General features: G+C 34.8%; 1 protein-coding gene across 2 annotated transcripts in view; it reads right to left on the bottom strand.

The window, feature by feature from the left end:
- The window catches only part of ANK2_4 (Ankyrin-2), an 88107-nt gene that overhangs the window by 53864 nt on the left and 6311 nt on the right, over positions 1-27932 (bottom strand). Inside the window, exons 2-4 of one of the 2 annotated variants that reach the window (XM_051210900.1) lie at positions 12871-12981; positions 3519-3716; positions 779-877 (exon numbers count right to left, since the gene is read on the bottom strand). In XM_051210900.1, the coding sequence (XP_051070926.1) occupies positions 779-877; positions 3519-3716; positions 12871-12981 (408 nt within the window). Of the gene's footprint in view, positions 1-778; positions 878-3518; positions 3717-12870; positions 12982-14968; positions 27775-27932 lie in introns of those variants that run through there. The other variant, XM_051210901.1, reaches the window with a different exon arrangement.

Genomic DNA, 27932 nt, shown 5'->3' with positions numbered 1-27932 from the left:
TTCTTAGGACTAAGGAGAACGGTTATTTATTGTCTGAATAAATAAGTAGTACATCAGAGTCCTTCTGATTTGAAGTCTCCACTTTATACGTCTAAGTAAGCATGATTGGGATCATCATTTGAAACTAGTAGCCGGAGTCTCTTCATAGATGAATTCTAATGAGTATTAAAGTCACTTGAGGACACCCTCGGAAACGCTTACAAATAAAGATTTGGTTCGAAAATAAATGGAAAACCACCAAAAAAGTATGTGTGAGAAATATTATAGATAATATGTTACTTGATACAAATTCAAATAATTTTGCAACCAGTTAGCAAATCTGTATTTTTTGAAGTGATGTGTTCTCTTAGCCATATGATTTATTTGAAAAACATTCACTGATATCTACATGAAGTAGGGGCTAAAAATGTTTATCAGAACGACAATGAATGTTTCCACTAAAATCACTGAGCTCTGATAACACACTACCACCAAGAGCATTCAATTAAACTCCAAATATTCTCCATAATTTCATATCTTTAATTCTTTAGTAAAATAATGCAATGCTAATTTATTAGTCAGTCAGTAACAACGTAGAACTTCGTACGTACGTACATCAGTTCGAGTTGCCACACCACATTAGCACAGAGATGCAGTGGTTGATTCAAGTCCCGTAGTGGTAGAGGTAATAAGAGTATAAGCAGTAATCAGGAAAATTAGTGTTTGGAGATGTTATTTAAAGAGTATAATTTATTAAAAGTAAATACAAACGGTTTTAATTAAACATGATTAAACCAACCTCCGTTGATAAAGCCTGATTAGCAGATTTGTCCAGAAGGTACTGAACAACTTCAACATGGTTTTCTTGAGCCGACATGTAAAGAGGTGTAAATCCGTTCTGAATGAAAAGAAATTCAAATCGACTCAATCTTATGCATTAAACAACATTTTCATAAACAAGATGTCATTTTATATAAATTACACCGCCTCAGTTTCATTTTTACAAATATTAGGCATTGAAGATCATTAATTGTAGTCCACCAGTGAATAACATATAATTAATTAGCGTAAGGATGTCAATTACTCAATTAAGTATTATGTTTCTATGTAATAACATCAGCACGAAATCACTGTGTTAGTCCATTTATCCAGTTCTCATAAGATCAATAAATTACACCGCTTACAGACACAAGTGTCACCTGAAATGATTTCTTTTCATAAGTTTCTCCTATTGCTTATATTGTTTTCTTCGATTTCACTTCCTCCTTAAGTCTTTGTAGTTCATCCCCTCTTTTCCCAAACAGTAAGAACAACCAATACGTAGGATAATTTGTTGATGATAATTATTAAAAAACCTTATTTAGTTTACGATTTGTATCCAATCCCAACACAGTAAAATATCAGAAACACTAAAAACATAAAGAAAACTCATTTTTCATTGGCTTGCTATCTTTGATACACAATTATCTGTTACAGCTAACAAACAGGAAGTAATCTCTGAATTCCAATTGTTTCTATATCACAACTAAATGGAAGAATAAGCATCAAAGTGTTCACTGTTGAAAAACATACTTTGCATATGCAGCATGATTTGAGTGTAATACTAAGGATCTGGGAGATGATGATTATTTTGCTTCTTAAGGGGTGGAGGCGATGTCATAGTGACTAAGAAATGAAGAGTGGTCTTGGTTAAATGGCTTGCAAGTAATCTCCAATATAGTAATGATTGAACAGAAATTTTGAAAATCTGGCTACCAGCTAATCTGATGTACAAAAATGGAGCATTTGAATAGAGTGGGAAACCTTTTTACGCTTAGACGACGCTTTGGAGACTGTAAATATCCAAGGCAAAGTATATAAAATGTTAAAAATCGGCAGTTAGTGATCCAGTGTCTACGTTAGATGGGTTTATGCGTATCAAACTTGTATTAAATAATCATCTTTTGATATCTGAGCATTTCTTTTGAACTTATGATCTTGTTTTGCACTTCGATATACTTCTTTTAAGTGTTCTTTTCAGTTAGAAAATTAGCATCCTGAATTAATGCATATTTGTCTACTGGATCTATTTGTGATAAGTAGATGTATTTGATCATTACTCTGTGTTAAATAAATGGAGTTTATTGACCAATTTTAGTATATGCCGGGTAACATATAGTCTTACACTGACGGTTCGAATCTTAGTGGTGGTTCTCCACGTCACAAAACAGGTGAAGTATTTTAAGACATTCTATTCATAAAATCCTTGAAATTGTGTTGTGTAAAAGAAATGATACTAAATGTCTCTTTCTTCCTATTTTAAGAAGTTGTTGTTCATCATTTTTCAAACTTTTTCAAAGTTATGTCACAGAAGAAAATGATCATTTTTGGTTAATTTGAGTGTGATTCGAATTACTTAAGTTTTCAACAACCCCCACAAGTCCCAATTGGCCTAACTGTGTTTCATTAATAAAATTATTACCATACAAACTACCGTCAGTATGATAAACACAGAAGCGAATAGGCTATGTTCTACAAATACTAGCCATACCACTGTCTTTAAAAAAATTAGTCTCTCTAGATCATACAAAGAGAATACTACATGATAGATTAACACAATATATTTCGAACTGTCTGACTAAAAATATACCTTTTAAGACACTTAAAGTTAAAAATTACTCTTTTTGTTATATCCCGACGAGAATATTGAATGGTAACTGTTGGGATCCATTTATGAACAGTTACTATACATATATTTTTGTTGTATAATTTTTAAGTAATGAAACTATCCATATTCATGTTTCTCTTATTATCAGCGTTATTTTGACCCATAGACTATTATTATATGGTTTACCGTTCTGCAGTTTTACCCGGTCTATTAATTACAGTCTCCCACATTCACAGCCACTTTTGGCTAGATCTTGTACAAATGTTGTTTGCCACTTTGTGGTGTGATGTGGTCTGTTTGGTTTGCATATAAACCCAATATGTTTGAAACACATGATTCATATCTCAGAGGCTGAGATTTGTGTTCTGGACTCAACAGGCAGGGCTAGGCAGGAAGAAGGACCGGTAAGTACTCTAGACTGCTCGTACGGGTTTACGCGTCATTTGTCCGGTCGATAAATCACTGTTCTCTAATTAGAAGTATCATTATGTTATATATTAATTGGGCACAAAGCCACAAGTTACAACAGTTTTGTAATTACATAAAAACACAGTTATGATTTTCAGATACCTATTCAATGAATGACATAAGTTATTTACCTTCAGCTTTAAAATATAAAGACCTTTAAAAGGGACGTCTGTCATCTAAGACTAGAATATACATTAATAACAAGATTACCCAACTTTGCATGAGGCTGGGATATTTCAAGATTTATAAAGATGATGTGTCCTGACATGCACTTTTGAATGGAAGTAGCCTATCAAGCATAAAAGCTAACCCTGGGTACTTAAAACAAATTAAATACATATCCTCTGATGACCTACTGAAGTAAATATTTTACGTACTGCTACCATATAAAGCCGCATTTAAACTATTTTACTGAACTTCTTACTTGAGACTGCGCATTTATATCAGCCCCATGGTCAACTAACAATTTTACGATCTCTAGATGTCCTGCAAGGCTAGCAATATGTAAAGCAGAGTTGCCTTTTCTTGTGATCATATAAACTGACGCGCCATGTGATAATAATTCCTTTACAACGTCAGTTCGGCCTTCTTTACACGCTAAGTGTAGCGCATTCAGTCCGTTCTGTAAAAAATAGAAATACAAAAGATAAATATGAAGGTTAAAAGTCTGATAATGAGAATAAAATACATACAAAACATTTTATGGTCAATGTTATTCTACTGTTTCAAGATGACACGTTAGTGCTGGTTATTCACACCATAGAGGTAATATTTACCAACCTCAATGTGGCAACACAAATAATGTGAGGATTTATATCGACTTATCAGAATTAACGAACATCATTTGCTTGTTAACTCTTTTTTTTAATTGCTTGGACATTCTGACCAAATAAACGAATTGAAGAACTAATATTCTGAGGTTATGATTGGATTTTTTATGAAAACCTTATTAAACTGTTTTTCTACTTATTTTTCTTCGTATTATTGTGTGCTGTTTCTTTTCTATCAAACCTAAGGTTGTAAAATAGAGGTTTCAAAGTAACTGGGGTGAAATGTTTCATACATGCTACATACTGTATTCAGGTCATACCAAATAAAGGATTTGAAGATAGTTTTCACTGAAAACTAATGTCGAAAGAACAGCTGAAAACTGGGAGGCACTAATTATTGCCTTATTCTGGTTTGTGGCATCTCAGTAGTGTGATCAATGCATTCAAAACAAAATACCCTAGGTGAAGTATCAGAGAGGAGTGCATTACTATATAACTATTCAGTCAGGATTCAGTGGTTGAAAGGATCCAAGCTCTAGATATATAACACATCATTGACATTTTTTTCTCACTTCTGGTTTGGCTGGTTTATATGACTCATCATTCTATGAAGATTGTCTAATATTCATTTTAAAGTAATTCATTGGTGAACAAAGGGGTAACAAAAAATTCAGTTTTCAGCTTGAATTCTAAGTGAATAAAATGTAATCAAAACAATTTCCTTATATTCATCAATACAAAAGTCAAACCAGAAACCATATAATCAATGAGACAAAAATATAGCTCTAAATTTAGCTTCCGTAATTTCAAAGTATAAAAAACATAAGAAACATTTATATAAGCATATATGCTTATCCTTACGTCGCTATGGTAATAGTTTGAAAGTCATGATTTTCTAACCAATAAAAAGTTTTAAACAGAGATAATGTTTGAGTTTCAGAAATAAGGAAGGTATTTTGATTCATTTTGAAGCATATTTTTTCAAAAAGTTTCTCTATGCCAAAAGATCTATTTCTCAGCAGGTAGCATAAACCAAAAGACACCATAAACACTCAACATAGCCAGTCTATTGGAACGTCTCCGTATTGGTAGCTAATTTATTTCTGTAAACATATACCGTTTGAAACTCTAAAATTCATGACTAAGCTGTAAATGTTTCGACTAAGTTCGAAAAGGGCATTCCAACTACAACTACTTTTGACTGATTAGGTTAATCAAGTTTTACAGGTTTTACAGTAGACGTTGCATATACTGTTTAATTCCACAGGCAATAGTTTCCGATTGTAACCTCAAAATTTCTCTCTCCTAGCTAATTACTAATTAACATATGATTATTATTTAATAAGGTTTGCGGAAATTATATCAAATCTCACATTGTTACTGTCCTGTCAAAGACAGGAACTACCGGATTTCCAATAAGCAGCTCAATGATTTTGCGCTTTCCACAATATCTGAATATCTTGCTCCCGATATCGCATGGGACTGTGGGTACTTGTTTGCGAGGAGTCCTGACTACTGATTTATAATCACTCATTCTTCATTTGTCTACAATCCGTGATTAAAATGTGCCTTCCGGAATAGAAATTTTTTCAAAAGTCAGTCAATCTAAAACTTAGATTCTGAGCTTGTAGCTATCAGTGTTTAGACTCGATGGATGGAGCCTAGTAAGCTAAACAGATAAGCAGAATACACTGACTTTGAAGATTATAATTACCTTAGTTGTCAATTTTATAGTTATCGACACATAGACAGCTTTATCATAGAGTTACTTGTCTATTAAGATTCTTCCACTGGTGAGTACATCAGAGAGAATCAGAGTACGTTTACTTTACTCTCATTATAACAATTTCTGAAGTACCTAATCTTGTGTGTTTAAGTAAGTGATTCGCCACTTTTTCTTTATATTGGTATGTCTCATATTTCCAAGAACTGTATACCACCAAATAAGCTATGCATTCATCACTCTTAAATATAATATATAGTGGTAATTTTTCTAAATTATTCCATTTCGTCCTGTTTCATGCGACTTTGCGCAACAAATTGAATGAATACCTTTGTATATCTGGCTCAATCCTCATAAGAAATTCCCTTCTTGAAACGTGAATTCAAACTGCCTTCTGAACCGATTTGTTTTCTTTGTGATTTAATGAAGACGTTGAAAAAACAAGTATGTTTATCTGTAGTGAATTTACAAAGTCTTCATTAAACACTTTGGGGTTAATAAAACCAAAGGTTTTATTGACTTTTAATCCTTAGAAATTTTTTTCTATTGAGATGGGTTGTGTTTTTTCATTTAATAAAATTCGTCAGTTTATAGGTTCATTCTACGGCCGCTTCATTTGGTCGCGCCACTCGCCTGATTTTATTTGTACATTTAGAATAAGCCGAAAACTCTTTAAAAGTATTTTTAAGGGTTCATACCAAAATAATAATCCACTAAAATCAAAAAGTGAACTTGAATATAGCCTTAGGTCATTTTTGAAAAATTCTGGCAACTTAAAGCTAGCACAATATATTACCTTCCTAATCAGACTGCAAAGCACTTGCCATTAAAATGGCTGTCACGATTTTTCATTTCTTAGAAGAACCGACTTCAAAATATGAATATTTATTCAGTTTCAGTCACTAGCAGCTAGTTTGAAGAACGGTCCACATATTACCAAAAACAGGTTTCTTATGTTTGAATATTGTTTTAATCACTAGTACATACCATCTGGAGAACCACTAAATTCTTATAAATAGGTCAAAAAATGATTCTGATTCTAAACATGGCTTAGACTGAATGTGTTGCCATGGTTATGTTATGAGATGATCCTTATCATTCACTAGAAGAATCGATTTGTGTCATAATGTTTTATAAGTTAACCGTACAATCGGATTAAAAAGAAGAAAAGGATTTTCTGTATCCATTGTTTTTTTTCGTAAATTTTCTTTAATGCCGGAAATAATTGCTTTTCAGTCCGCCTTTTAAGAAGGGCAGATGGCAATTGAAGAATACCTACAGCATTAGAAACAAAAAATGCATTATAGGTGATTTCAAACTATTCATGAGTCCGGTAGTAATGTACCCGCCACAGTTTCATTGTTTCGAACTCAGGTTGGCTGATTATTACTCTTTTTATAATTATTATATTTATCTACTAAATACACTGTCATAGCATTGTGGGAATTCCATAAATTCTACTGGTTAATAATCTTTTATCTGTATACTGAAGATATGAAAGGAACATAAAGAAACTTTGGGTAGTCAAGTTACATTTAGAAATTAAGATCACAGATTATCTATAAATTCGCATAATATTTTATTATGTATATCGAAAATTCCTATACTTTTTGGTGTATGATTCATATTGTTCGATGACTTCGTTTTAAAATGTTGGTTAGTAGATATGATTATTTTAACAAACGAAACAGTTTTCGAAAGTAGTAAACGCCTTACGTGTGGTTATTTTTTCATATCAGTTTTTAAGTTTTGAGAACATTTTGAATATTTTATTTTTTGTAAGATAGTTCTTTTTTTTGTAATCCGGCTGGTTTTTACTAAAAGGTTATGATTAAGAAACTCCGCCTGGAGACCCTCCGAGGGCTACTGCCGGCCCCAAGCCCGGGTAAAGGAGGAGGGTTGGGCATGGGGTTAGCGACCCCATACCGTAGAAAACTAACTCGCTAAAAAAAAACGCTAACCAGAAAAAATTATTCAATCCTTTTAAGCTCTGCCCTGGGAGTCAGAAGGTCTTCATTTAGAAGAATTATGACGCCTCATGATGAAAGCCGAATTCCTTCGGAAGTTACGAGGCCGATGCCCCTTCTGACAACCAGAGCGACCATTTATTTAGGTACATGGAATGTTCCTACAATGTGGGACACCGGAAGAGCCTTCCAAATTGCTGCAGAAATGAGAAGATACAACATAGAGGTACTTGGGATCAGTGAAACACATTGGAGACAAGTTGGACAACAACGACTAACTACAGGAGAGCTCCTGTTATACTCCGGCCATGAAGAAGAAAATGCACTACATACACAAGGAGTTGCATTGATGCTGTCCAAACAAGCGCAAAATGCGCTTATAGGATGGGAATCTCATGGACCAAGGATCATCAAAGCCTCGTTCAAAACAAAGAAAGAGGGTATTTCAATAGACGTCATCCAATGCTATGCGCCTACCAACGACTACAATGAAGACGCTAAAGATCAATTCTACAATAGGCTGCAGTCAATCGTCGAGAAGTGCCCAAAAAAGGACCTGACCATTCTGATGGGAGATTTCAATGCCAAGGTTGGAACGGACAACACTGGATATGAAGACATCATGGGACGACACGGACTGGGAGAAAGAAACAAAAACGGTGAGAGATTTGCAAATCTATGTGCCTTCAATAAGCTGGTCATAGGCGGCACCATATTCCCACATAAACACATACACAAAACCACATGGACTTCACCGGATCACTCTACACAAAACCAAATCGACCATATTTGCATCAATAAAACGTTCAAGAGGACTATAGAGGACGTGAGAACCAAGAGAGGAGCTGATATAGCATCAGATCATCACTTGCTGGTCGCCAAGATGAAATTGAAACTCAAGAAACACTGGACAACGGGGTGGACAATATCACAAAAGTTCAATACGGCCTTTCTTCAGGATACTAACAAACTCAACAAATTCAAGATAGTCCTCAGCAACAAGTTCCAGGCCTTTCATGATCTACTCAATGGAGAAGGAACTACTGTGGAGAGTAACTGGAAGGGGATCAAAGAGGTAATCACTTCAACATGTCATGAGGTCCTGGGTCACAAGAAGCATCATCATAAGGAATGGATCACTGTTGATACACTGGATAAGATTCAAGAAAGAAGGAACAAGAAGACAGCAATCAATACCAGTCGAACAAGAGCAGAAAAAGCCAAGGCACAAGCTGAATACACAGAAGTAAACAAACAAGTGAAGAGGAGCATCAGAACCGACAAACGTAAATATGTGGAAGATTTAGCAACGGCGGCGGAAAAGGCTGCAAGAGAAGGAAACATGAAACAATTGTATGACACGACAAAGAAACTCTCTGGAAATCGCCGCAAACCAGAACGACCAGTGAAAAGCAAGAAAGGCGAGGTAATCACCAATATTGAAGAGCAACAAAACAGGTGGGTAGAACACTTCAAAGAACTCTTGAATCGACCAGCTCCACTGAACCCACCCAACATCGAAGCAGCACCCACGGACCTCCCAATCAATGTTGGCCCACCAACAATTGAAGAAATCAGCATGGCCATCAGACAAATGAAGAGTGGCAAAGCAGCAGGACCGGACAACATCTCAGCAGAGGCACTAAAAGCAGACGTAGCGGTAACTGCAAGGATACTCCACATTCTCTTCAATAAGATTTGAGATGAGGAACAAGTACCAAAAGACTGGAAAGAAGGACTTCTGATCGAAATACCGAAGAAAGGCGTTCTCAGAAAGTGTGATAAATACAGGAGCATCACTCTTCTCTCAATACCGGGAAAAGTCTTCAACAGGGTACTGTTAAACAGTATGAAGGACTGCGTAGACGCCCAACTTCGTGACCAACAGGCAGGATTCCGTAAGGATAGATCCTGTACAGACCAAATCGCAACTCTACGGATCATTGTGGAACAATCAAATGAATGGAATTCGTCACTCTACATCAACTTCATTGACTACGAAAAAGCATTTGACAGCGTGGATAGGACAACACTATGGAAGCTTCTTCGACACTACGGCGTGCCTCAGAAGATAGTCAATATCATACAGATTTCATATGATGGGTTACACTGCAAAATTGTGCATGGAGGACAGTTGACAAAGTCGTTCGAAGTGAAGACCGGTGTTAGGCAAGGTTACTTACTCTCACCCTTTCTCTTTCTCCTGGTGATCGACTAGATCATGAAGACGACAGCATCTGAAGTTAAGCACGGGATATAATGGATATCTAGGATGTAGTTGGATGATCTAGACTTCGCAGATGATCTGGCCCTTCTATCCCAAACGCAACAACAGATGCAGAAGACGAACAGTGTGGCAGCAGCCTCAGCAGCAGTAGGTCTCAATATACACAATGGGAAAAGCAGGATTCTCCGATACAACACAGAATGCTCCAATCTAAATTGACGGAGAAGATTTGGAAGATGTAAAAACCTTTACGTATTTGGGCAGCATCATTGATGAACACGGTGGATCTGATGCAGATGTGAAGGCTCGGATCGGCAAAGCAAGAGCAGCATATTTACAACTGAGGAACATCTGGAACTCAAAGGAACTGTCAACCAACACCAAGGTCAGAATTTTCAATACAAATGTCAAGACAGTTCTACTGTATGGGACAGAAACCTGGAGAACTACGAAAGCTATCATCCAGAAAATACAGGTGTTTATTAACAATTGTCTACGCAAAATACTTCTGATTCGTTGGCCGGACACTATTAGCAACAACGTACTGTGGGAGAGAACAAACCAGATCCCAGCGGAGGAAGAAATCAGGAAGAAGCGCTGGAAGTGGATAGGACACACATTGAGGAAAGCACCCAACTGCGTCACAGGACAAGCCCTCACATGGAATCCCGAAGGTCAAAGGAAAAGAGGAAGACCAAGGAACAGATTACGCCGAGAAATGGAGATAGACATGAGAAAAATGAACAAGAATTGGATGGAACTAGAAAAGAAGGCCCAGGACAGAGTGGGTTGAAGAATGCTGGTCAGCGGCCTATGCTCCATTGGGAGTAACAGGCGTAAGTAAGTAAGTAATGATTAAGAGCTGTTTACATAATATCGGTTAACAACAAAGTAAGATCTCATGTGCACCTTAAGCAATTGAAAAAGTAGTATAATATCTGCATTATAGGAGACTGAAATAATGAATTGTCCAAATATATGGATTTCCATAATAATGAACCGAAGTATTATATCTTGATTACTGGTCACATCAGTCGCTAGAAAAAGCACCTGATGAGAGGTGGTGGGTTAATTAATTGCTGTATTATTAAAAAGGTACTCATAATATATAAACAGTTTCATTGCTGTTGTTTCCTGTGCAAGCAGGTTAGATGATTTTAGATTAAATATAACTCTACTTATCATAATACAATCTTTGATATATCAAAGAATTTTCACGTTGAATTCTTATATATCTCCTGGATAAAACGTCCCTTACAACCCACCGTAACTAACGATATATTCTTTTTCTATGGTAGAAGCTATAATCAATATGAACAATTTCCTTAATTAGCGACCTGTTGGACCTTAGTTTAAAACTTTGTAATAAGTGTCAAACCATAAACAGGTATGTTATGCTTGTCATCTACCTATAGGTAGTGGTTCTTTCAGATCATATATGTTGAACCCACTCAGTGAGTAACGTTTTTGAAAACAAGTCAGTTACTTTGAGGATCTCACTTTACATAATGTTTTAGCTTTCAGTTTTCATAGGAATACAATGTTTTTTGCAGATCAGGAAATCTTAGCTAGACCATCATCAAAAACCTGAAATTATTGGACAGCCGTTTCCTTCTAGTATGAAACTCCTCTGTAGTGTACACCTTCGATCCTGCATTCACGGACTGAACCTAAAACCATCGGTCTCGTACGTAGACTATGAAAATATAAAAATTGTTGACCAAATTTTGAACATTTTTTGGGTTACGTTTCTGTTGATCATCTTTGAAGTTGTGCCTCAAGCTGTAATCTACCGATTTAAATACTTTTTATGAAGACTGTCATTATTTTCAGACGCTCTTTACGCTATCGACAGACTTATTTTATGAATCACGAACTATTATGCATCTCACTATTCTACTAATTAGATTTATTTCATCTAGTAAGAATCTTATAGGGTAGCTGAAAAATGTAGAAATTTCAAGTTCACTGACCCACTGTATATTTGCTTTATACTAATACCATGTCAGAGTTAAAAGAAACGTAAATCTAGGGTACATAGTCTCTGTATAAAATTCATTCATCGAATTCATAGAAAATCTCACATTATATGAATTCATTGAGCACGAGCTAAGTTATTGGTTTAAAAAAATCCTGGATTATAAAGATGTTGAATAAATACACTCATTCTAAGCGCGTTTGTACTTTTGCTTGTTAAAAAATTCTATTTCAATTTAGTGTCTTGTAACGGAGTGTTTTTATTATATAATTTAATGTTCGGATGTAAAAGTAACTCATATAACATATTTTGTGAAAATGTGTTGTGTTAGTAATACTGTTTCATAGTAAACAATTAAGAAGAGTAACACTGATTTTATAGCTTTGCAAGTCAAATATGATTTTAAAAAATCATTTGACATGTGAAAAAGATGAAATTAATATCCAAGTGAGTGCATCGATAATGCATTCCTTGACTTAGTAAACGGTAAATTTATCAGTTTACAACTTGTAATTTATTTGTGGTATATTAGGTCCCTCGTTAAAACCAGGTCAACGCTAAAACTAATGTTTTTATTGCACACCCCTTGATCTACAAAGCATCACTCGAATAAACTGATTTAGATCAAAACTTACTTGCGTTCTAAAACGTTTACTTTCAGTTTTCACCTCTTCTGATTTTCACTGTTGTTTTAGAAATTAGCACATACTGAAGTCAAATTGCATCAATTAATAGTGTCCATTTAGTTCTCTGGATACCTAATTGATTATGAGATTTAGTTGATGGACTGGATTATCCTTATAAACATATAACTCTTCAGGGAGAAGTTCACCTATCTAATTTATTGAAAGTGGTTGAAAAATGCCAGAAAGCTTAATCTATTTTAAGAAAGACTAGCCTTCATTTACAACTTAGCGTTTACATTTTCTGCATAACCCTCCTGAAACTTACAAGTACAGCCGTGATGGAAAGTTAGTAAGAAAATCTTCCACGGTAAATACTGTATTCCAAGTGTTAGCTGGAAAATAATGGGTTCACAAAACAAATTAGACAACAATTTTATTTGTTATTTAACGAATTATCAAATAAAAATTCATTGAAAACAACTCACAGTATTCGAGATGTTGATGTCCGTTATTTTGTTGAGTAATTCACGTAATCTCTCCAAATTTCCTGCCCTAGCTGCTCGTAGAAAACTTTGATTAATATCACCTTGTTTTGACTTTAGGTTACAATTTAGGTGTTTTATTTTTAGATCGTAATATGATTCATCATAAATACCAGGTTCAATGATTTGTTGATCATCATTTATGTTGTCGTTTTCGTTAAATATATTAGCAGTCATTGTTTCGATTTCGTTTTCATTTGATGTAGAGTATTGAGATAATGATATTGATATACATTCATTCCAGGTTTTCATTTTTAATTTTCGTGGAGTGGTTACCGATGTTTAGTCATGATACCATGATTGGATTTGAAGGGATGTTGAAGATGATGAATGAAGCGTTCCGATTGAGAGCGATGATGATATGTCAATGGGTCGAAATGACGATTTGAAATAAAGTTTAGAAGGAAAAAGTCTACAATTGGTACATAATCTGGATTTAGAAAAACAAGCACCCAAAGAACAACTATAACGTTTCCTCTTTTTATGCCTGATCATGTTTTATTTTTTGAATGCTATGAAACGACAAAATCCTTATCCTCTTGGCAGGCTGTCAGATTTCATCCATCGGCTACTATTTTGCTTATGTACTGATAGGCAGATGCTTGATTATTTGTGTGGGATCATTGATCTTGGTCTTGTGACATGAGCATTTAAACTAACCTATGGTACATGTATCTCAATGTGTTTTCAACCACTCTAAATTGCATTTTATTCATTGTGCACAGGTGGCTTCTGTTTCTTATATGCTGTTACATCTTTTCACTAGAAAAAGCACACTTACACGCAAGTAACTTGCTTTTAAAAAACGAATGTTAATGTCACCAATTAAAAACTTTTATTAAATTAACTAACTGGTGATAAATTGAAAATAACTTGAGTAGTATGTTCTTAAGCATCAAATTATAATGTCTTGCCATTTTTTGAAAAAACACTGCTGTTTTTTTAGTGAAACAATGTCTTCGTCTCTTAAGCCTTATGTACTGATCTTCCAGCTGGTATCTAGGATTTTTCTCGGATCTATACATTTAGCGAAACATTTAGAAATGTTTTTGTATCAGATAATTTCGTAGACATAGTTCCGTTTGTTAGCTTGAAAAGATTTAGAGGAACAGTTTGAGCAGTATATCGTCCGTTCATTTTCCTTCCTTAGATTCTCTTCAACCTCTTACAACCAGTGATTTATCAAAATTACAAAATGTGTATAAAACACTTTAAGAAATGCTTTTAACTTAAGCGAGTGTCAAAATGGTGTTGTGAACATTCAGACAAAGTTAAATGAATAAAATGTTGGAAACAAATCATATGCTATAGGTTATTCTGGAATACTGATCAAAATGGTAGCGAAAGACCATATGGTTAGAATCAAGTAGACGACGGGAAACTCACGAGAGAAAATAAATTTTCGTAATTTTGCTCAGTATTGTTTTTCTTTACTGTAAGTTAAAAACTCACAAGAAATGTGATAATTGCAACTTTGATCCGTGGGAAATTTGGGATCAGGTTAATTTTGAGTGTTGACCAGATGTAAAATTTCAATGTCTCTACCACAAAATTAAGTGTGATTTAGTTTAAATGAATTCCTAATCACTGAATTTTTTAATGGTTGTACACAAATCTACGTTAATATAAGACTAAGTTATTTTTATATTTACATGTTTCTTTAGTCATACTAAAAGATTCTTATCCTATTTTAGAAAATGAATACGTCAATTTGATAACATTATTACAAAATGACGTCTAAGGTGCTTATGATACAAATCGGTAGTGAGTGTAGGAAATCAATGTACAAGGTTTAATCTTGTTCCATTCATGCCTTGTCATATAAATGTATTACTCTAATGACTCTCTATAATAGATTGTATATTGTGGTTTGTTAAACAAAGTGATTCAAGAGTAATGTAATCGTTTTTTAAAAGCACGTCAAATTACTCAAATGACAAGAAATACAATAAAACAAATAAAAGTATAATTGCTTTTCTTCCATTTCAATTTTGCACAAAAAATGACCTGTAATATTTCAATAACAAAGTATATTAATATAGGGAAATTTATGTGTCGTGTAGATTGCTTAAAATGATATGAAACTTTTGCTAACGAACGAACGGTTATCAGAGCTCGATTGTCAGTGCACACACATGTATATATTGGCACACTTGCGTCTCCGCGTTTTCATAACATAGGCAAGATAGTCTGATAAGCAAAACATTGGAACCAGATTTGTCATTGAAAAATTATTCAGCCTGTGATTTATTTATGACTTAAAAATAACACTATCGCTGATTATTACAAGTAAAAACTGTTTAGGATACCAATCAGTGTTTACTTGTTAAAACCCATTTTGGTCATTTGGCGTGTATAGAATAGTAGCGAGAGTAAAAATAAATGTATCTTTTTGACAAAATGTATCAATAAGAATAGTAAAAATAAAAATACTAAAATAAATGATTGTAAATAGATAAGTATCATCACTTTTTTACATTTGACATATCCATGATATACACCGTTCTCACTCAACGAAGATTATGAACTTAGGGCAATTTAATCAACTACCCAGTGAAGAACAATGGGTATGAATCTAAGAGATTAAGAGCAACTTGTAATTATTCTTAGGTGATTCATCGGAAACCTAGATATTTACTGATAAATTTATACTACTGTTCAGTAGCTAAAATACTTAGAATAAATTTCTGACTATCTTTTGTATCAATTAGTTGCAAAGAATATCAGTGTTTAATATCTTACACACCTATGTTCAAAGTTTATAATGTAATAACTACTATAAAATTAAGTAATAAATAATGCTCATTTAACTGTAAGCAATGTGACTTGTTAAGTTTCGGTAAAATGCTTTCATGTGATCCCAACCATAGTGACTTCTGTAATCTTATGCAGAAACTATTGGCTTCACGATAAAGTTGCTAGTATGATATTTCAAGGGTTACCGTTAAGTATTTGGATGCTGTTAGTATGGATAAACTTCAGTAAAGTATGTTTTTCTCAGTTGGCTCGATATATAAAATTGCAGTTTCTGGTTTTTGGATGGGCAATGAAGAAACTTCTTGGAAATTATAAGCTTACTATTTACAGAATATCGATATTAATCAACCACATTTACCGATTATATATAGCTAATGTTCTATGGTTGGAGCAAACTATAGCTTTACATGTTATTCTTATGACTGTCAGATTATCAAGTAATTTTTTATTAAAATAGACCTAAGACATAATTGAGATGTTAAGTTAGTTACGAGAAGAATGCAAAAAGAATTCATATAATGAAGTTTAAGTGAAGCCTCTCTTAACGGAAAAAACTCCTCATTGAAAGGTTATTCATTAAACAAATTATTAAACTAATTTATAATTATTTGTTAAAAGTTGTTTTTTTCCAAATTCATCCGTTCATACTGTTGAACGACCGTTCAGTGCTTCCAGGTTTTCAATGATAGTCTAACATTTATCGATTCATGATCTCAATCAAAGAATTAACAATCTCCACAACCCCACACTGATAAGTTAATTAATTCATTAAATTTAAGTTTCACTAGTAAAAATTCAAAAACCATATAAACTAATTCACCGAGAACAATGTTACACATAATATGATGCTAAGAGAATTTCAAGTTCATATGGCTCTCTCTTGATTGACTTTCTATAAGATAGCCCGAAAGATATATTCGACATATGCAGTACATCCAAGTAATCGCTTTCATACATACAGCTTTATTAATATATATCAGGAAATCGAGAATATAATAAACGTAGAAAACCATACGGTACCATCGATTCAAATGAAAAATTTGTTTTCCGCTGGAATGAGAGAAGACCAAATATTTTTTCACTAACGTTAAATCACAATGTACTTCATTTTATTTTTCAATTAGAGAATCCCTTAACATACAATTTTATTACTAGTTATCTCACTAATAAATAGGATTAATAAAATCAGGGTTATAAGTTCTTGAAGGTCCATCAGACGACTTCCCTCTCTAATAGTTTATCAAAATGACCTTCCATGTCCGAATTGTCTTGCAATAATAACCAAAATGTTTTAGGGTATAAGCCTGCTCAATTTTTTATAGTATTTGTATTTACATGCCTATCAATACAGTCGAAGAAAATCAGCTGAGGATTAATCGAATTCACTGATTTCATGATAATTGTTTAACTTTAGAAAAAGATTACCTTTCTAACACTACTCTTATCAAGTAAGTCACATATGGTAATCAACTAGAAACAACTTGTAAGTTAGAATTTATTTATTGATTAATAAGATTGTTCAAAGGAGATTATTATTTAAACGGTGTAAAGAATAGAGGTAAACTATGAGAAGTAAATTTCATTATATTAATTTTAGATTGCCAAAACTATAAGCGTTTAAATAATAAATCTTACCTAACTAAACAATAAAATTAAAACTGAAATAAATTGTTAGATCATTTACAGTGAACTTATTCAGAGCCCTTTTACATGCGCCTACATTACTTTATCATCTTTGGTATACATTCAAGCAAAACCATTCTAATTATAGCATAAAGAAATAATATGCTATTTTTCATACTTAATTCTTCATATCTATACGGTCACATCCCAATATAAGAAAACAAAAAATAACCGTAAGATAATATTTTTTAGTCTTGTCAATTTTTATTTCCTTAAAATTTTCTTTTCTTTTTTAGTTGTTTAGTGGTATGGTCATTAGTGGTTAGAAGTTATTCATGTCCGATGAATGGTCAGTTTTTAGAATGAAGGTTGTAGAGATTGTCACTTAAATTACATTATTACGTGATCTTAAACATGGTCAGGTTGTTTGGTATGAAAAGATAAAATAGTAAAAATCATCACTCCGTTTCATTTGTTTATTTTAGTAAGAATAAAATCATTTGAATCACATACACAATATTAAATTTAATAGCATAGTTACCAAACGGCCTGGGTTTCAACCAGTTTATTACCTATTCCATAACCACTCTCTATTGTATCGTTTAATCAGTCGGGCATTATCAGTAGGCTAGACGCGAGGAATGTGCTTTAAAAAAAGTACATGAACATCTACTTTGTGTGCCACACATTTACATTTATTTAAGGCGATTATGACCTTAATTAAATAATCAAAATCAGTTGTAGGAAATTAGGAGAATGTTTGCATGTTCAAAAACAGGTGGGTAATATACTATGTCGCTTAATTTATCACATAATTACTCCTGTTATCAGTACAGCATATTTTTTAAATAAAATATTACTCCATAATTTGAAGATTTTATTTTGCCATTTCACATTACATTATCTAGTCGGTCAAAAGGAAATCTTGATAGTACATTCAGTTAATCTATTCCACTAAAATATTAATCATCTACATAGGGAGTTTCCTTTACAAAATTAGGTAGTTCGATGAGAAGATGAAGTATAACAATTAACTATCTATAATTATATCGAGGGCTAGTTGTTTTAAATTTTGTAACGATTACTTCCTATACACATTATTAAAATGTTAGATGAACTTGCAAAATTATAGGGTGAAATAGTATCTGAAAAGGTGAAACTGAATTTTTATAAATCATGTTTCACATGATGCATATTCTCAAGGGAATTATACAGGAGTTTATATTCAAGCAGACTGCAATCAAATATTTCAAATCTTACCCGACTTACCAAAGCCTACATAGGAAAATGTCGTAAAAATTTGACTGAATTTTATATTCATGTATTATTGGATATGTCTTTAATATGTCATATTAAATTAATCACATTTCAATGTACGAAAACAAGAGAAAGGACCAGGAGAAAGCCGGACACGTTTTGCAGTGATAACGGTTATGTTAAGTAGTTTTCAGTCAATTCAGATAAATGCGTGACCGGTTTACCCTCCATTGTACTATCTCCTTATGGAAAGAAGACACTTTTAGATGGTGCTGGTTTTCTGTCCAAAAGTCGCAAATATTTGTAAACATTTTCCAGTTAGAAAATCTCTAAGATCAACTAAGTGACTTTGTCTCTGCTTCTCTAAATAGTCAAAGTTGATGTGGAGTCAAACTGGTGATATAGTTCATTCATTCTGATGTCTTATATCAAGGCAAACAACGATATTAAAATCTGTCTTTAGAATCATTTAAAACATACCAAGTAATTGCGATGACATCCTGCTTAAATTCGATAGTGTCTGGTCTGGTAATTATGAATAAGTCCGATTATAAAAATAAGATGTTATCCACGTTCAGTGTTCAACGTAAATTTATGGCTGATTTTGAATTTAATGGAGGTGAAGCGTAAACTTGAATCTATTAAAGTTGCTAAACACGAATGTTATTAATAACAAAGATTTGAATTTACTAAAACCATTGATTTGTTGTCTCTTTATGTATATAGGTTACCGAAATTCCACCAGAACAACACCCCTTATTTTCAGCTCTATGGATGTATCGGTCATTTTCTACGCATACTTTTGCCAAATGGTTAGCAAAACCATTGAAGCCTATTCGTTTTCTGAAAGGTTCATTTGATTTGATAAATTACTAGATGTTAACATCAAGAATAAGACAAAATTCTTCTTTGACATATGCTCTATGTATACAAATGTACCTCTAAGGGAATCTATCGTTATTCTGAATGACTATATCTTGCTAAATAATCTTTTATTGGCTTTTCTTCTAGGAACTCTTTAAGATTTATTGGTACCATGTGTTCATAAGGTGTATTGTCATTTGATAGGAGTTACTTTCAACAGATTAGTAGTGGAGGTGAGGACAGTCCCTCAAGACCACCGTTGGCTGGTATTTTTATGTCATTCACTTAAAAATAGATGTTTTCCTAAGTGGTAAGTGAATGAATTATAGTTATATGAGGCTAAAGTGAAGATACGAACGACCTGTTACAGAAGACTAAAACATTTCGAAAGCATACTATTCCTTCACGTGAATAGGTAATGATTATTTTAGCTTCCTTTTTTGATATATACTGGTTAGTAGAAGAGGCGATGGTTACATTAAACGTCCTGCCCATAGAATGCCTATTTGGACGGGGGAGTATATCAGTTTCCATAGTTATTGTCCAGTACAGTACAAGTGAGAGTCGATAAAAAGATTATTCAACAGGATTAATGGTATTTGCACAAGAGATGCTATCTAGGAAGAATTAAGCATCAACTGAAAGACTGATGCAAGATAAATGTTCATTAAATTCAATAAATCGATATCTATGTTATGATAACAACTCCCCTTTGAGCAGATTCGTAGGATATGGTGCTATGGTCTTACTGCAATCGCACAACCGGCCTGTGCTTTCGAGTTGTCCATCTTCTAGGTAATTAAAAAGTGGTATCACTCTTTGCTTGCACGGAAATTGACCTGTCTGTTCCAAACGTTTCGATTTCAAAGGTGTCCAGTAAAATGTCAAGAGGTATTCTGTATTGAGTCTCGTTTCTGGTTATCGAACTTGCTTTCAATTGTTTAGCATGAAGCACCCAAACTTCTGAGCCAACTGACTATTCATAAACCACATTCTCTTTCTTTTGCACGATCTGACCAGCTATTCACGTATGATGTTTTCCACGATAGTCCATAGCAAATACTTTTTGACCCATCGCAAGCAATCGTCTTTGTGCCCCACGATGTCGATTGAACTGCTTCTCTATCGATACGTTTTGTTGAGGCACAAGAGCTGGCGTCGGAAGAATGACATCAAAATGTGTTCGCACTTTTCTGCCAAGTAGATCTCCTGATAAAGAGACCCCGTCAATCGTCTGAGGGTTCAGTGTAGGACGATATATAAGCAGGAACCTCTCTTAGATTTCCTCGGTGGTCTCCTCGACTTTCGATTCTTTTACAGTATTTTTAAATGTACCAACAAAGCGTTCCACTTTGCCTTTGTATTGGGGATGGAATAAAAGTGTCCGGACATGACTGTCTTCTTTCTGCCGGCAAAATTCTGAGAAGATTTCGGACATAAACTGTGTTCCATTGTTGCTAACTATTAATTCTGGAACCCCGAAACGACTGAATAGTTGACGTAGTTTTCTGATTGTGTATCTTGCAGTTAGATGTTTCATGAGAAAAATTTCTGGCCACTTGCTTTATGCATCAACCACTAAAAAGTAAGTTTGTCCATGAAGTGAACCAACGAATTCCAAGTGTATACGCTGCCACGGTGACCGTGGTGTTGACCATGATTGCAGCTCTGCTTTCCGCGGTGCTTTTGTTGCTAACGCACACTTCGTACACGAAAGAGACAGATGCACCGGTTGGGTGTCTAAATACGGCCAGTATACATAACTTCGTGTTAGTGCTTTCATGCGATTTACTCCAGGATGTCCTGAGTGCAACTGTTCAAACAATGCTGGTTGCAGCTTCTTTGGATTTATGAAACGTTCGGAAAACGGCGGGCAGTCTTCGATGATTGAGAGAGTCTACGCTGGTAAAACTTCCGCAGCTCTGTGGAGCTTAACTTGAGGGCCACTCTTCTAGGTGAACTTTTCTAACTTCTCGTAGGACTGGGTCTCAGAGAGTTTCTTCCCTGACTTCATCTGTCGACACTGGAGTGTTTCGAATAGCATCTGCTACTATACTTGTATTTCTGGATCTACTAATATGGAAGCAATGAACATGTCCTCCCGTCCATGGTGTTTAACTCCAATCGATTGAGAGAGAGCGTCAACTTGACTGATAGTATTTGCCGACTGATACTTGATATTGAAATCATAGCTCAGAAGCGTTGTTGCCCAGCGCTGTAATCTATTACCCGTATATACAGGAATTTCTTTTTTAGAAGCAAAGATTACAATCAAAGGATTGTGATCTGTCAGTAGAGTAGACGTACGGCCACAGAGCATTTTATGAAATCTTTTTACAGCGAAAATAATTGTAAGAGCTTTCTTTTCAATTTGACTGTAGTTCTGCTTGGCTGGGGTGAGTGATCCAGCAGCATAAGCATTTGTCTTTTCTAATTTGTCCGGAAACACGTGAGGTATCACTGCTCCAACTTCATGATTAGAAGCATCAGATGCAACAACAATTCCCAAGCTGGGTTTAAAATATGCTAAAAGAGGCTGTACCAGGTATACCTGTTAGCATCATATCCAATATTTGCGGAAAGATCAAAGGTGTGGTCTTGATGCCAAATAATAGGCGGGTGTGTTGGAAATGTTAATAGTCAGAAACCCCCTCCTATCTTTATCTACCTCCTCTTGTAGATAAGCATCGGAGAAGTCTATTTTCGCGAAACATGTTCCACTATTAAGCTAAGCAAACAGGTCTTCAGGAACTGTTAATAGAAACTGATATACACCCAATGCAATATTTAAACCGGTTGAGAAGTCGGCACATATTTGTACAGTTCCATTGGCTTTCTTTATCACTATGACTGGTGAGGCCAATGCAGAGTAGTTGACTGGTTGGATTACATCAGCCTGTTGCAAGTGATTAAATCCTTAATCGACTAGTTCAAGAGCAGAATATGGTATAGGACGTCTCGGACGAAAAACAGCTTTGGCATCTGGTTTCACTGTTAAGTGAGCTTTCATCTTGGTACAGTGACCAAGGCTATTCTGAAAAATAGAGGCAAATTTCCTCCAGTTTTTCTAGCAACCCCTCACCTGTCTGTTTTGCAAATACTGGGGTGTCCAATTATAAACACGACACGTTGCAGACAATGTTAATGGGTACATCCATTATTCTAAGTTTTTGTAGCATATCTAGACCAGGAAGATCAAGGTTTGGCCGTTCTGTTAGATAACATATTCTTATAGTGAGTTCCATTGAAGGAAAATTCACAACGTAGTTCGCCGACCAATTTTAGCAATCTTCCTGATGCGTTTTTAGCAGTTTTCTTAGACAGCTTCATTAGCGGTTTCCCAAGAGGTTTATACGTTTCTCTAGACACTAGGGTGATATCGGATACCGTGTCAATTTGAAGATGAGCTGATATGCCTTTATTCTGGATAGTAATACACTTTCTCCGAATATCATAGCCTGTTTAAAAATCTGTTACCACAGAGACTTAGATTCAGCTGGTTTCACCACATATCGAGGACGTTTATGTTTCTTTTTGGGCTGGAACGTACGATTCGGTGGACAATATTCTTCTTTATGTCCACGTCTGTTGCACACCTGACATTTATGCTTCTTAAGTGGGCAGAATTGTACATAATGCTAATCACTGCATAACCAACAGGCGGTCGTTGGTTTGTCAAGAGTTGTCCTCGGCTTCTGAGCTGTTAACCTAGTAATAGCATCGATACCACTGCAGGTTAAGTTAGGATTTACCTATTCAAGCAACTGATTGTTGTCTGATGACTTGTAGCCGTTTACTCATCCGTCAATGTCCTGAGTGTGACGTCTGGATCTTGATCCAGTCGAGTTAAAATTCTAGTCCTAATCTCAGCATCTCGTGGTGGCTGAATGACTTTGATAAATATTAGGCATTTAAATTAGTCCTCTGTTAATGAGCTTAACTTGAACCGTTCACACTCTCCGTTGATGACATCTGCTAGAGCACCATATTCATCGACTTCATGTTTCACCGAATTTAGACACTAAACACTAGATACTAAACAATCAGGATGATTCACCGAATATCTCCGACAATTCAGTTACCGTCTCGAAACTGAACTCTAGTGGTAACTTTGGCAATATATGGTCAGTATAACGTGTATGTTCATTGCTTCCCAACTTACGTATCAACAATCGAGTTTTCCAAAAGTTATCTTATCTACAGAATTCTATTCGAAATGTACCTTCCCAACGCTTGGACCATCTGAGAAAGGTATTTCTACCATCGGGGTCATAGTTGAATTCTGAAATGCTACTAGCAACTGCATCACAAGAAGTATTTGGAAAAGCGTGTGAACTCGAGCAGTGGATGTTACGTTGGTGCGTCAAAGTCATTAACTACAGCATTTGTGCATCAAGTTGTGCCTGCTGTTGTTGTAGTATTCGGTTGAGCTGGTCATCTGATATCGGCAACTTGAATGTGTTTTCCCCTTTCTTCGTCGCCACTGTTATGATTTTTCTTCATACGACACAGCTATTCCTATTGCTTAGTATTCTTGGACACCGATTCACTCGACAAGTCCCCAAATAGGAACACGGTTGGACAGGAATGAAATTATGCTCCAAATAACAAGAGTAGGTGGAGGTAAGAAGCACAATTTTAAAAAAGTTTGTATATTTGTAGTTTTTAATGAGAAAATTCTAGTCTTTTCCAACGATCCATTAGCACTGATTGGATAAGAAATAGCCAATCAGTGTGCACCCACACAATCCTGCACGGAACCTGCTTTAATCCAATATATATTCCGCTAACACCTACCTTTCAGAGGTGACTCAAACAGTCTTGTGTTAAAACCAGAATTAAAATTAGGGATCAGTAAAACGTTTTACTCAACCTAGCTTGTTTTAAGAATCTAAGGTCCATGATTTCTTAAAAAATTAAACGGCACTTAAATGTGTATCACATCTCGTTACGCTTATCAGTTTGTGTGTATCTATGTACACATATACATCAGGAGGAACAATAGTAATCTACATGTAAATGTATGTGAACACATATCTAAGTGGCTACAAAAACAAGTGAACCCCAACCGTCACTTAAGAACACAGGATAAGCAAATACCTTTCTCAATTGCTAGTCATTTGTCTGCGATCATTGGTAGTTTAATTCCTAGTCTATCCATTGATTTAGTTATTTACTGATAATCTATTTTATCCACTTATTGTGAAATGAACTCCATCATTTTCAGTTACCATACTCCAGAATACTGACTCACAAAACTTGTTAGTCACACTAATTATCTCACATAGATACGATTGGACAGCTTTTGAAAATGAAATAATGTAAATGAGGATTTTTTCGCTAAAATATTTGTTTTAATTGATCGTCAATTATTCCCCAACCGTACAGCAAATATTTTGTAATGATGTTAAAATATATTTTCCAATCACGGATTATTCTCGCATTTTTATTATAATTGGCATTTCATACTTCTATTGGACTGGATATTATCACTTCAGATTGTGTGTATGCTACTTATTGTTTGATAGAATAATCAACCCCTCGTTAGCTTAGAACATCTACCTGTCATTTAGGTCAGTCTATGTATAATGCAGCCCTGATTATTAGAAAGTAATTAAGCTATGTACTTTTTGAAAAGCAATTGGGAAAAGATTATTCAACTATAATAACTCCCTTAAATGCTTCAGTGGCCTATAGTGAACTAAAGTAAGCAATTAGTTCACTATTATTATTACTACTACATTTACTATAATTAAAATCACATTTTTTGGTACAATCCATTGATTATAAGTAATTTGTATTCATAAAGAAATTTAATTATGAACGAGATAATCACCATAGCATGTAACCAAGCAACTAGCTAGTTCATTGGATTGCGTGTAAATAAAATTATCAAATTTCACCCATTTAATCCATATAGAACTCATATCTCAAGTAAATGGAATAACTCCTATATGTTACCTCCCTTTTTCTTTCTCAAGGCCTTTTTGAGTGATACATTTATTTTCCCAACTGATGTAGTCCATTATGTAGTTTCATGAGGTAATGTGTAAACTGTCTTATAGAAAGATGCACAGAACTCCATTTCCGGTTGGTAGCCATTGTATATCACTAACAGTCAGGCAAAATCTATGTGTCTGGCTGAGTATATGAATCTTACTTGGTGACACAGTGGTTTTAAATTCGTGTTATAACGAATTTTTTTGTTAAGAAGCGTGTATCATGGAATAATCCCAGAGACAAGTCTACCAATATGATTTTGTAAGAAACAATGAAATTAGAATTTGTGAATTACTATTAAATTTGTTTCAGAAGAAAAGTATGGGTTAAATGATAAATTTATATCATACGAAATTAACCATTAAATCTTTTTAATGGTCTATTAGCTTGTAAAATTTTTAGCACTCAAAGAACGAATATCCAAACTTGTTACGAAACTGTGATGCTCTTCGTATATTAAACTAAGATTATAATAAACATTTGTTGATGTTTGATTCGAAAAATAAGTAGAAGAATTATTTTCTATGATGTTAAAATGCTTTTAGACTATGTGTGATAGCATAATTTCAATTTTTAATCTTAGTAAGCTTTATAATATAAACCTTGATGCTGAAAACATTTCATCGTACCACTGTATAATGAAGTATTTCGTTGATTTCCATCCATTTTCCATATTTATTAGTAGGTATGCTTCAAATCCGACTCGAAGTCTCCTTGTTGCACTGATGAGTAGTGGAAGCAACCTCGTTAACTACTTTGGGCGGTCAGAAAAGAATGGACTGATAAACCACTCTTATATTGAGCACGGATTACTCGGGGCTTACTCTTCCAGACTTTAAAGTCGTAACTGGCTAGCCGATATGTATGCTCATGTATAGAAATTTCACAAATCTCAGCTTGCATATTTGTGTGCATAGTTATGTGTGAAGAGTACTCGCTGAGTTTGCAAGGGGAAAAAAAGCTGCAATGTCTCCCTTATATCTAATAAAATTAACGGTTTGAGACAACAGATCAAGGACAAAGATATGGTATTAAGTATTAGGGAGAGGTGACCACAAACGCTCTTGGGTGAGTGAATATACCTATATAGTTTCTATGGGATACATAGGTAAACACCTATGCGTTAGTGATATGTATCTAGCGTCGACTTTCCCCTAGTGCGACGCCCAAGCGTTAAGATGCCGGGGGTACCGATTTTCCCATGAAATTATATCTGTACGGTGGGTTTGTGAGCCTTCAAACATGGAAACCATTTCCAGAAAACCCAGAAGGCTTCAACAGAAAAAGCTTGACCAACCCTAAACGGCTAAAACGTCATGCTCCAAATGGTAATTACTACTGGATTTTACTCCTACTAATGACTGATAAATTCGCAGGCATTAGGTAAAACTTAATGTTAGCTTGTTTCGATGTATTTGTTATATGTGAAAATATTTTTTGATGAATAACGTAGGTTTTGGCGTTACTATGTGAGGAATTACGTACTTTCTGTAGTGCTTTCAATATTTAAAATACTTAACGTTTTGAAATCAATAACCGGTCTGTTAGAACACCACTGAACATCTGGAAGTACAGCTGTTTCCCTGTAGTATGAGCATCTCTGTCGTCCTAATTTCAATAAAATTCGGCAATCTTTACAACCCTGTATTGACAGTTACCATGTGATCACCAGTCACTAACTACGAGAAGAAATTTTCGAAGTTCAAGTGAGAAGTTGTGACCAATGAAGCCAGAGCGTGTCGGGTGTGATTCAGTTACCCACAGAAGACAACAGATGCTCGATCAATGTCATGGATTAGTTAAAGTTAGACATTGGTACCGTTCGAACACGGCTGACTGGTTAGTAGTTGATCGTTCGCGCAGGAGTCCGAATTTCTTGGGTTCGACTCCTGCCAGTGGAGCCATGAATGCCATTGCTGAGGAGTCTCATATTATGATTAAATGGCCTTCTAGTGCCTCAAGGCTCCAAATGGTTGTCTGACATAGACCGGTTTTTAGTTTGAACTAAATTCAACAAACTCCACAACCTCAGATCTATATTACCATTACGAATCATAAAAGTGACCGTTTACATTTATCTGAAACTCAGAATCTAATGTTCCTGATAAGCTACTTCCTTTTTTATTTTCAAGCTGAATTTAGTTTAACAACTAACAATTTCTTCTGTGTTGCAAAACTTTCTACAACGACAAATATCATTTACCTGTTAATATACAGAAAGGATGCAACCTGTTTCCACTGGATGAGAGATCGTAGTTTGCCCGTATTCTGAATTCCAATTAGCCTGAACCGTTGTGTCCTGTTGTCAACCTAGTTCACAGTAATGTCACTGGTAATTTGTTGAACCTGAGGGAAAAAAGAGCCTGACGTTGTTAGAATAGGTCATACTAAAGAGCACACATTTGGGCTAGAATGCATTGTACTATTGAATATATTGCAAGTAACACAAATGTCAGCAAATTAAGAGTGAGTATGCATACTAGTAGTGAAACCAGAGTGGAGAA

This window comes from Schistosoma haematobium, chromosome ZW, assembly GCF_000699445.3.
Source record: "Schistosoma haematobium chromosome ZW, whole genome shotgun sequence".
In the NCBI taxonomy this organism is placed as follows: domain Eukaryota; kingdom Metazoa; phylum Platyhelminthes; class Trematoda; order Strigeidida; family Schistosomatidae; genus Schistosoma; species Schistosoma haematobium.
The sequence above is the reverse complement of the archived record's forward strand: the minus strand, read 5'-3'. Positions and strand labels throughout refer to the sequence as shown.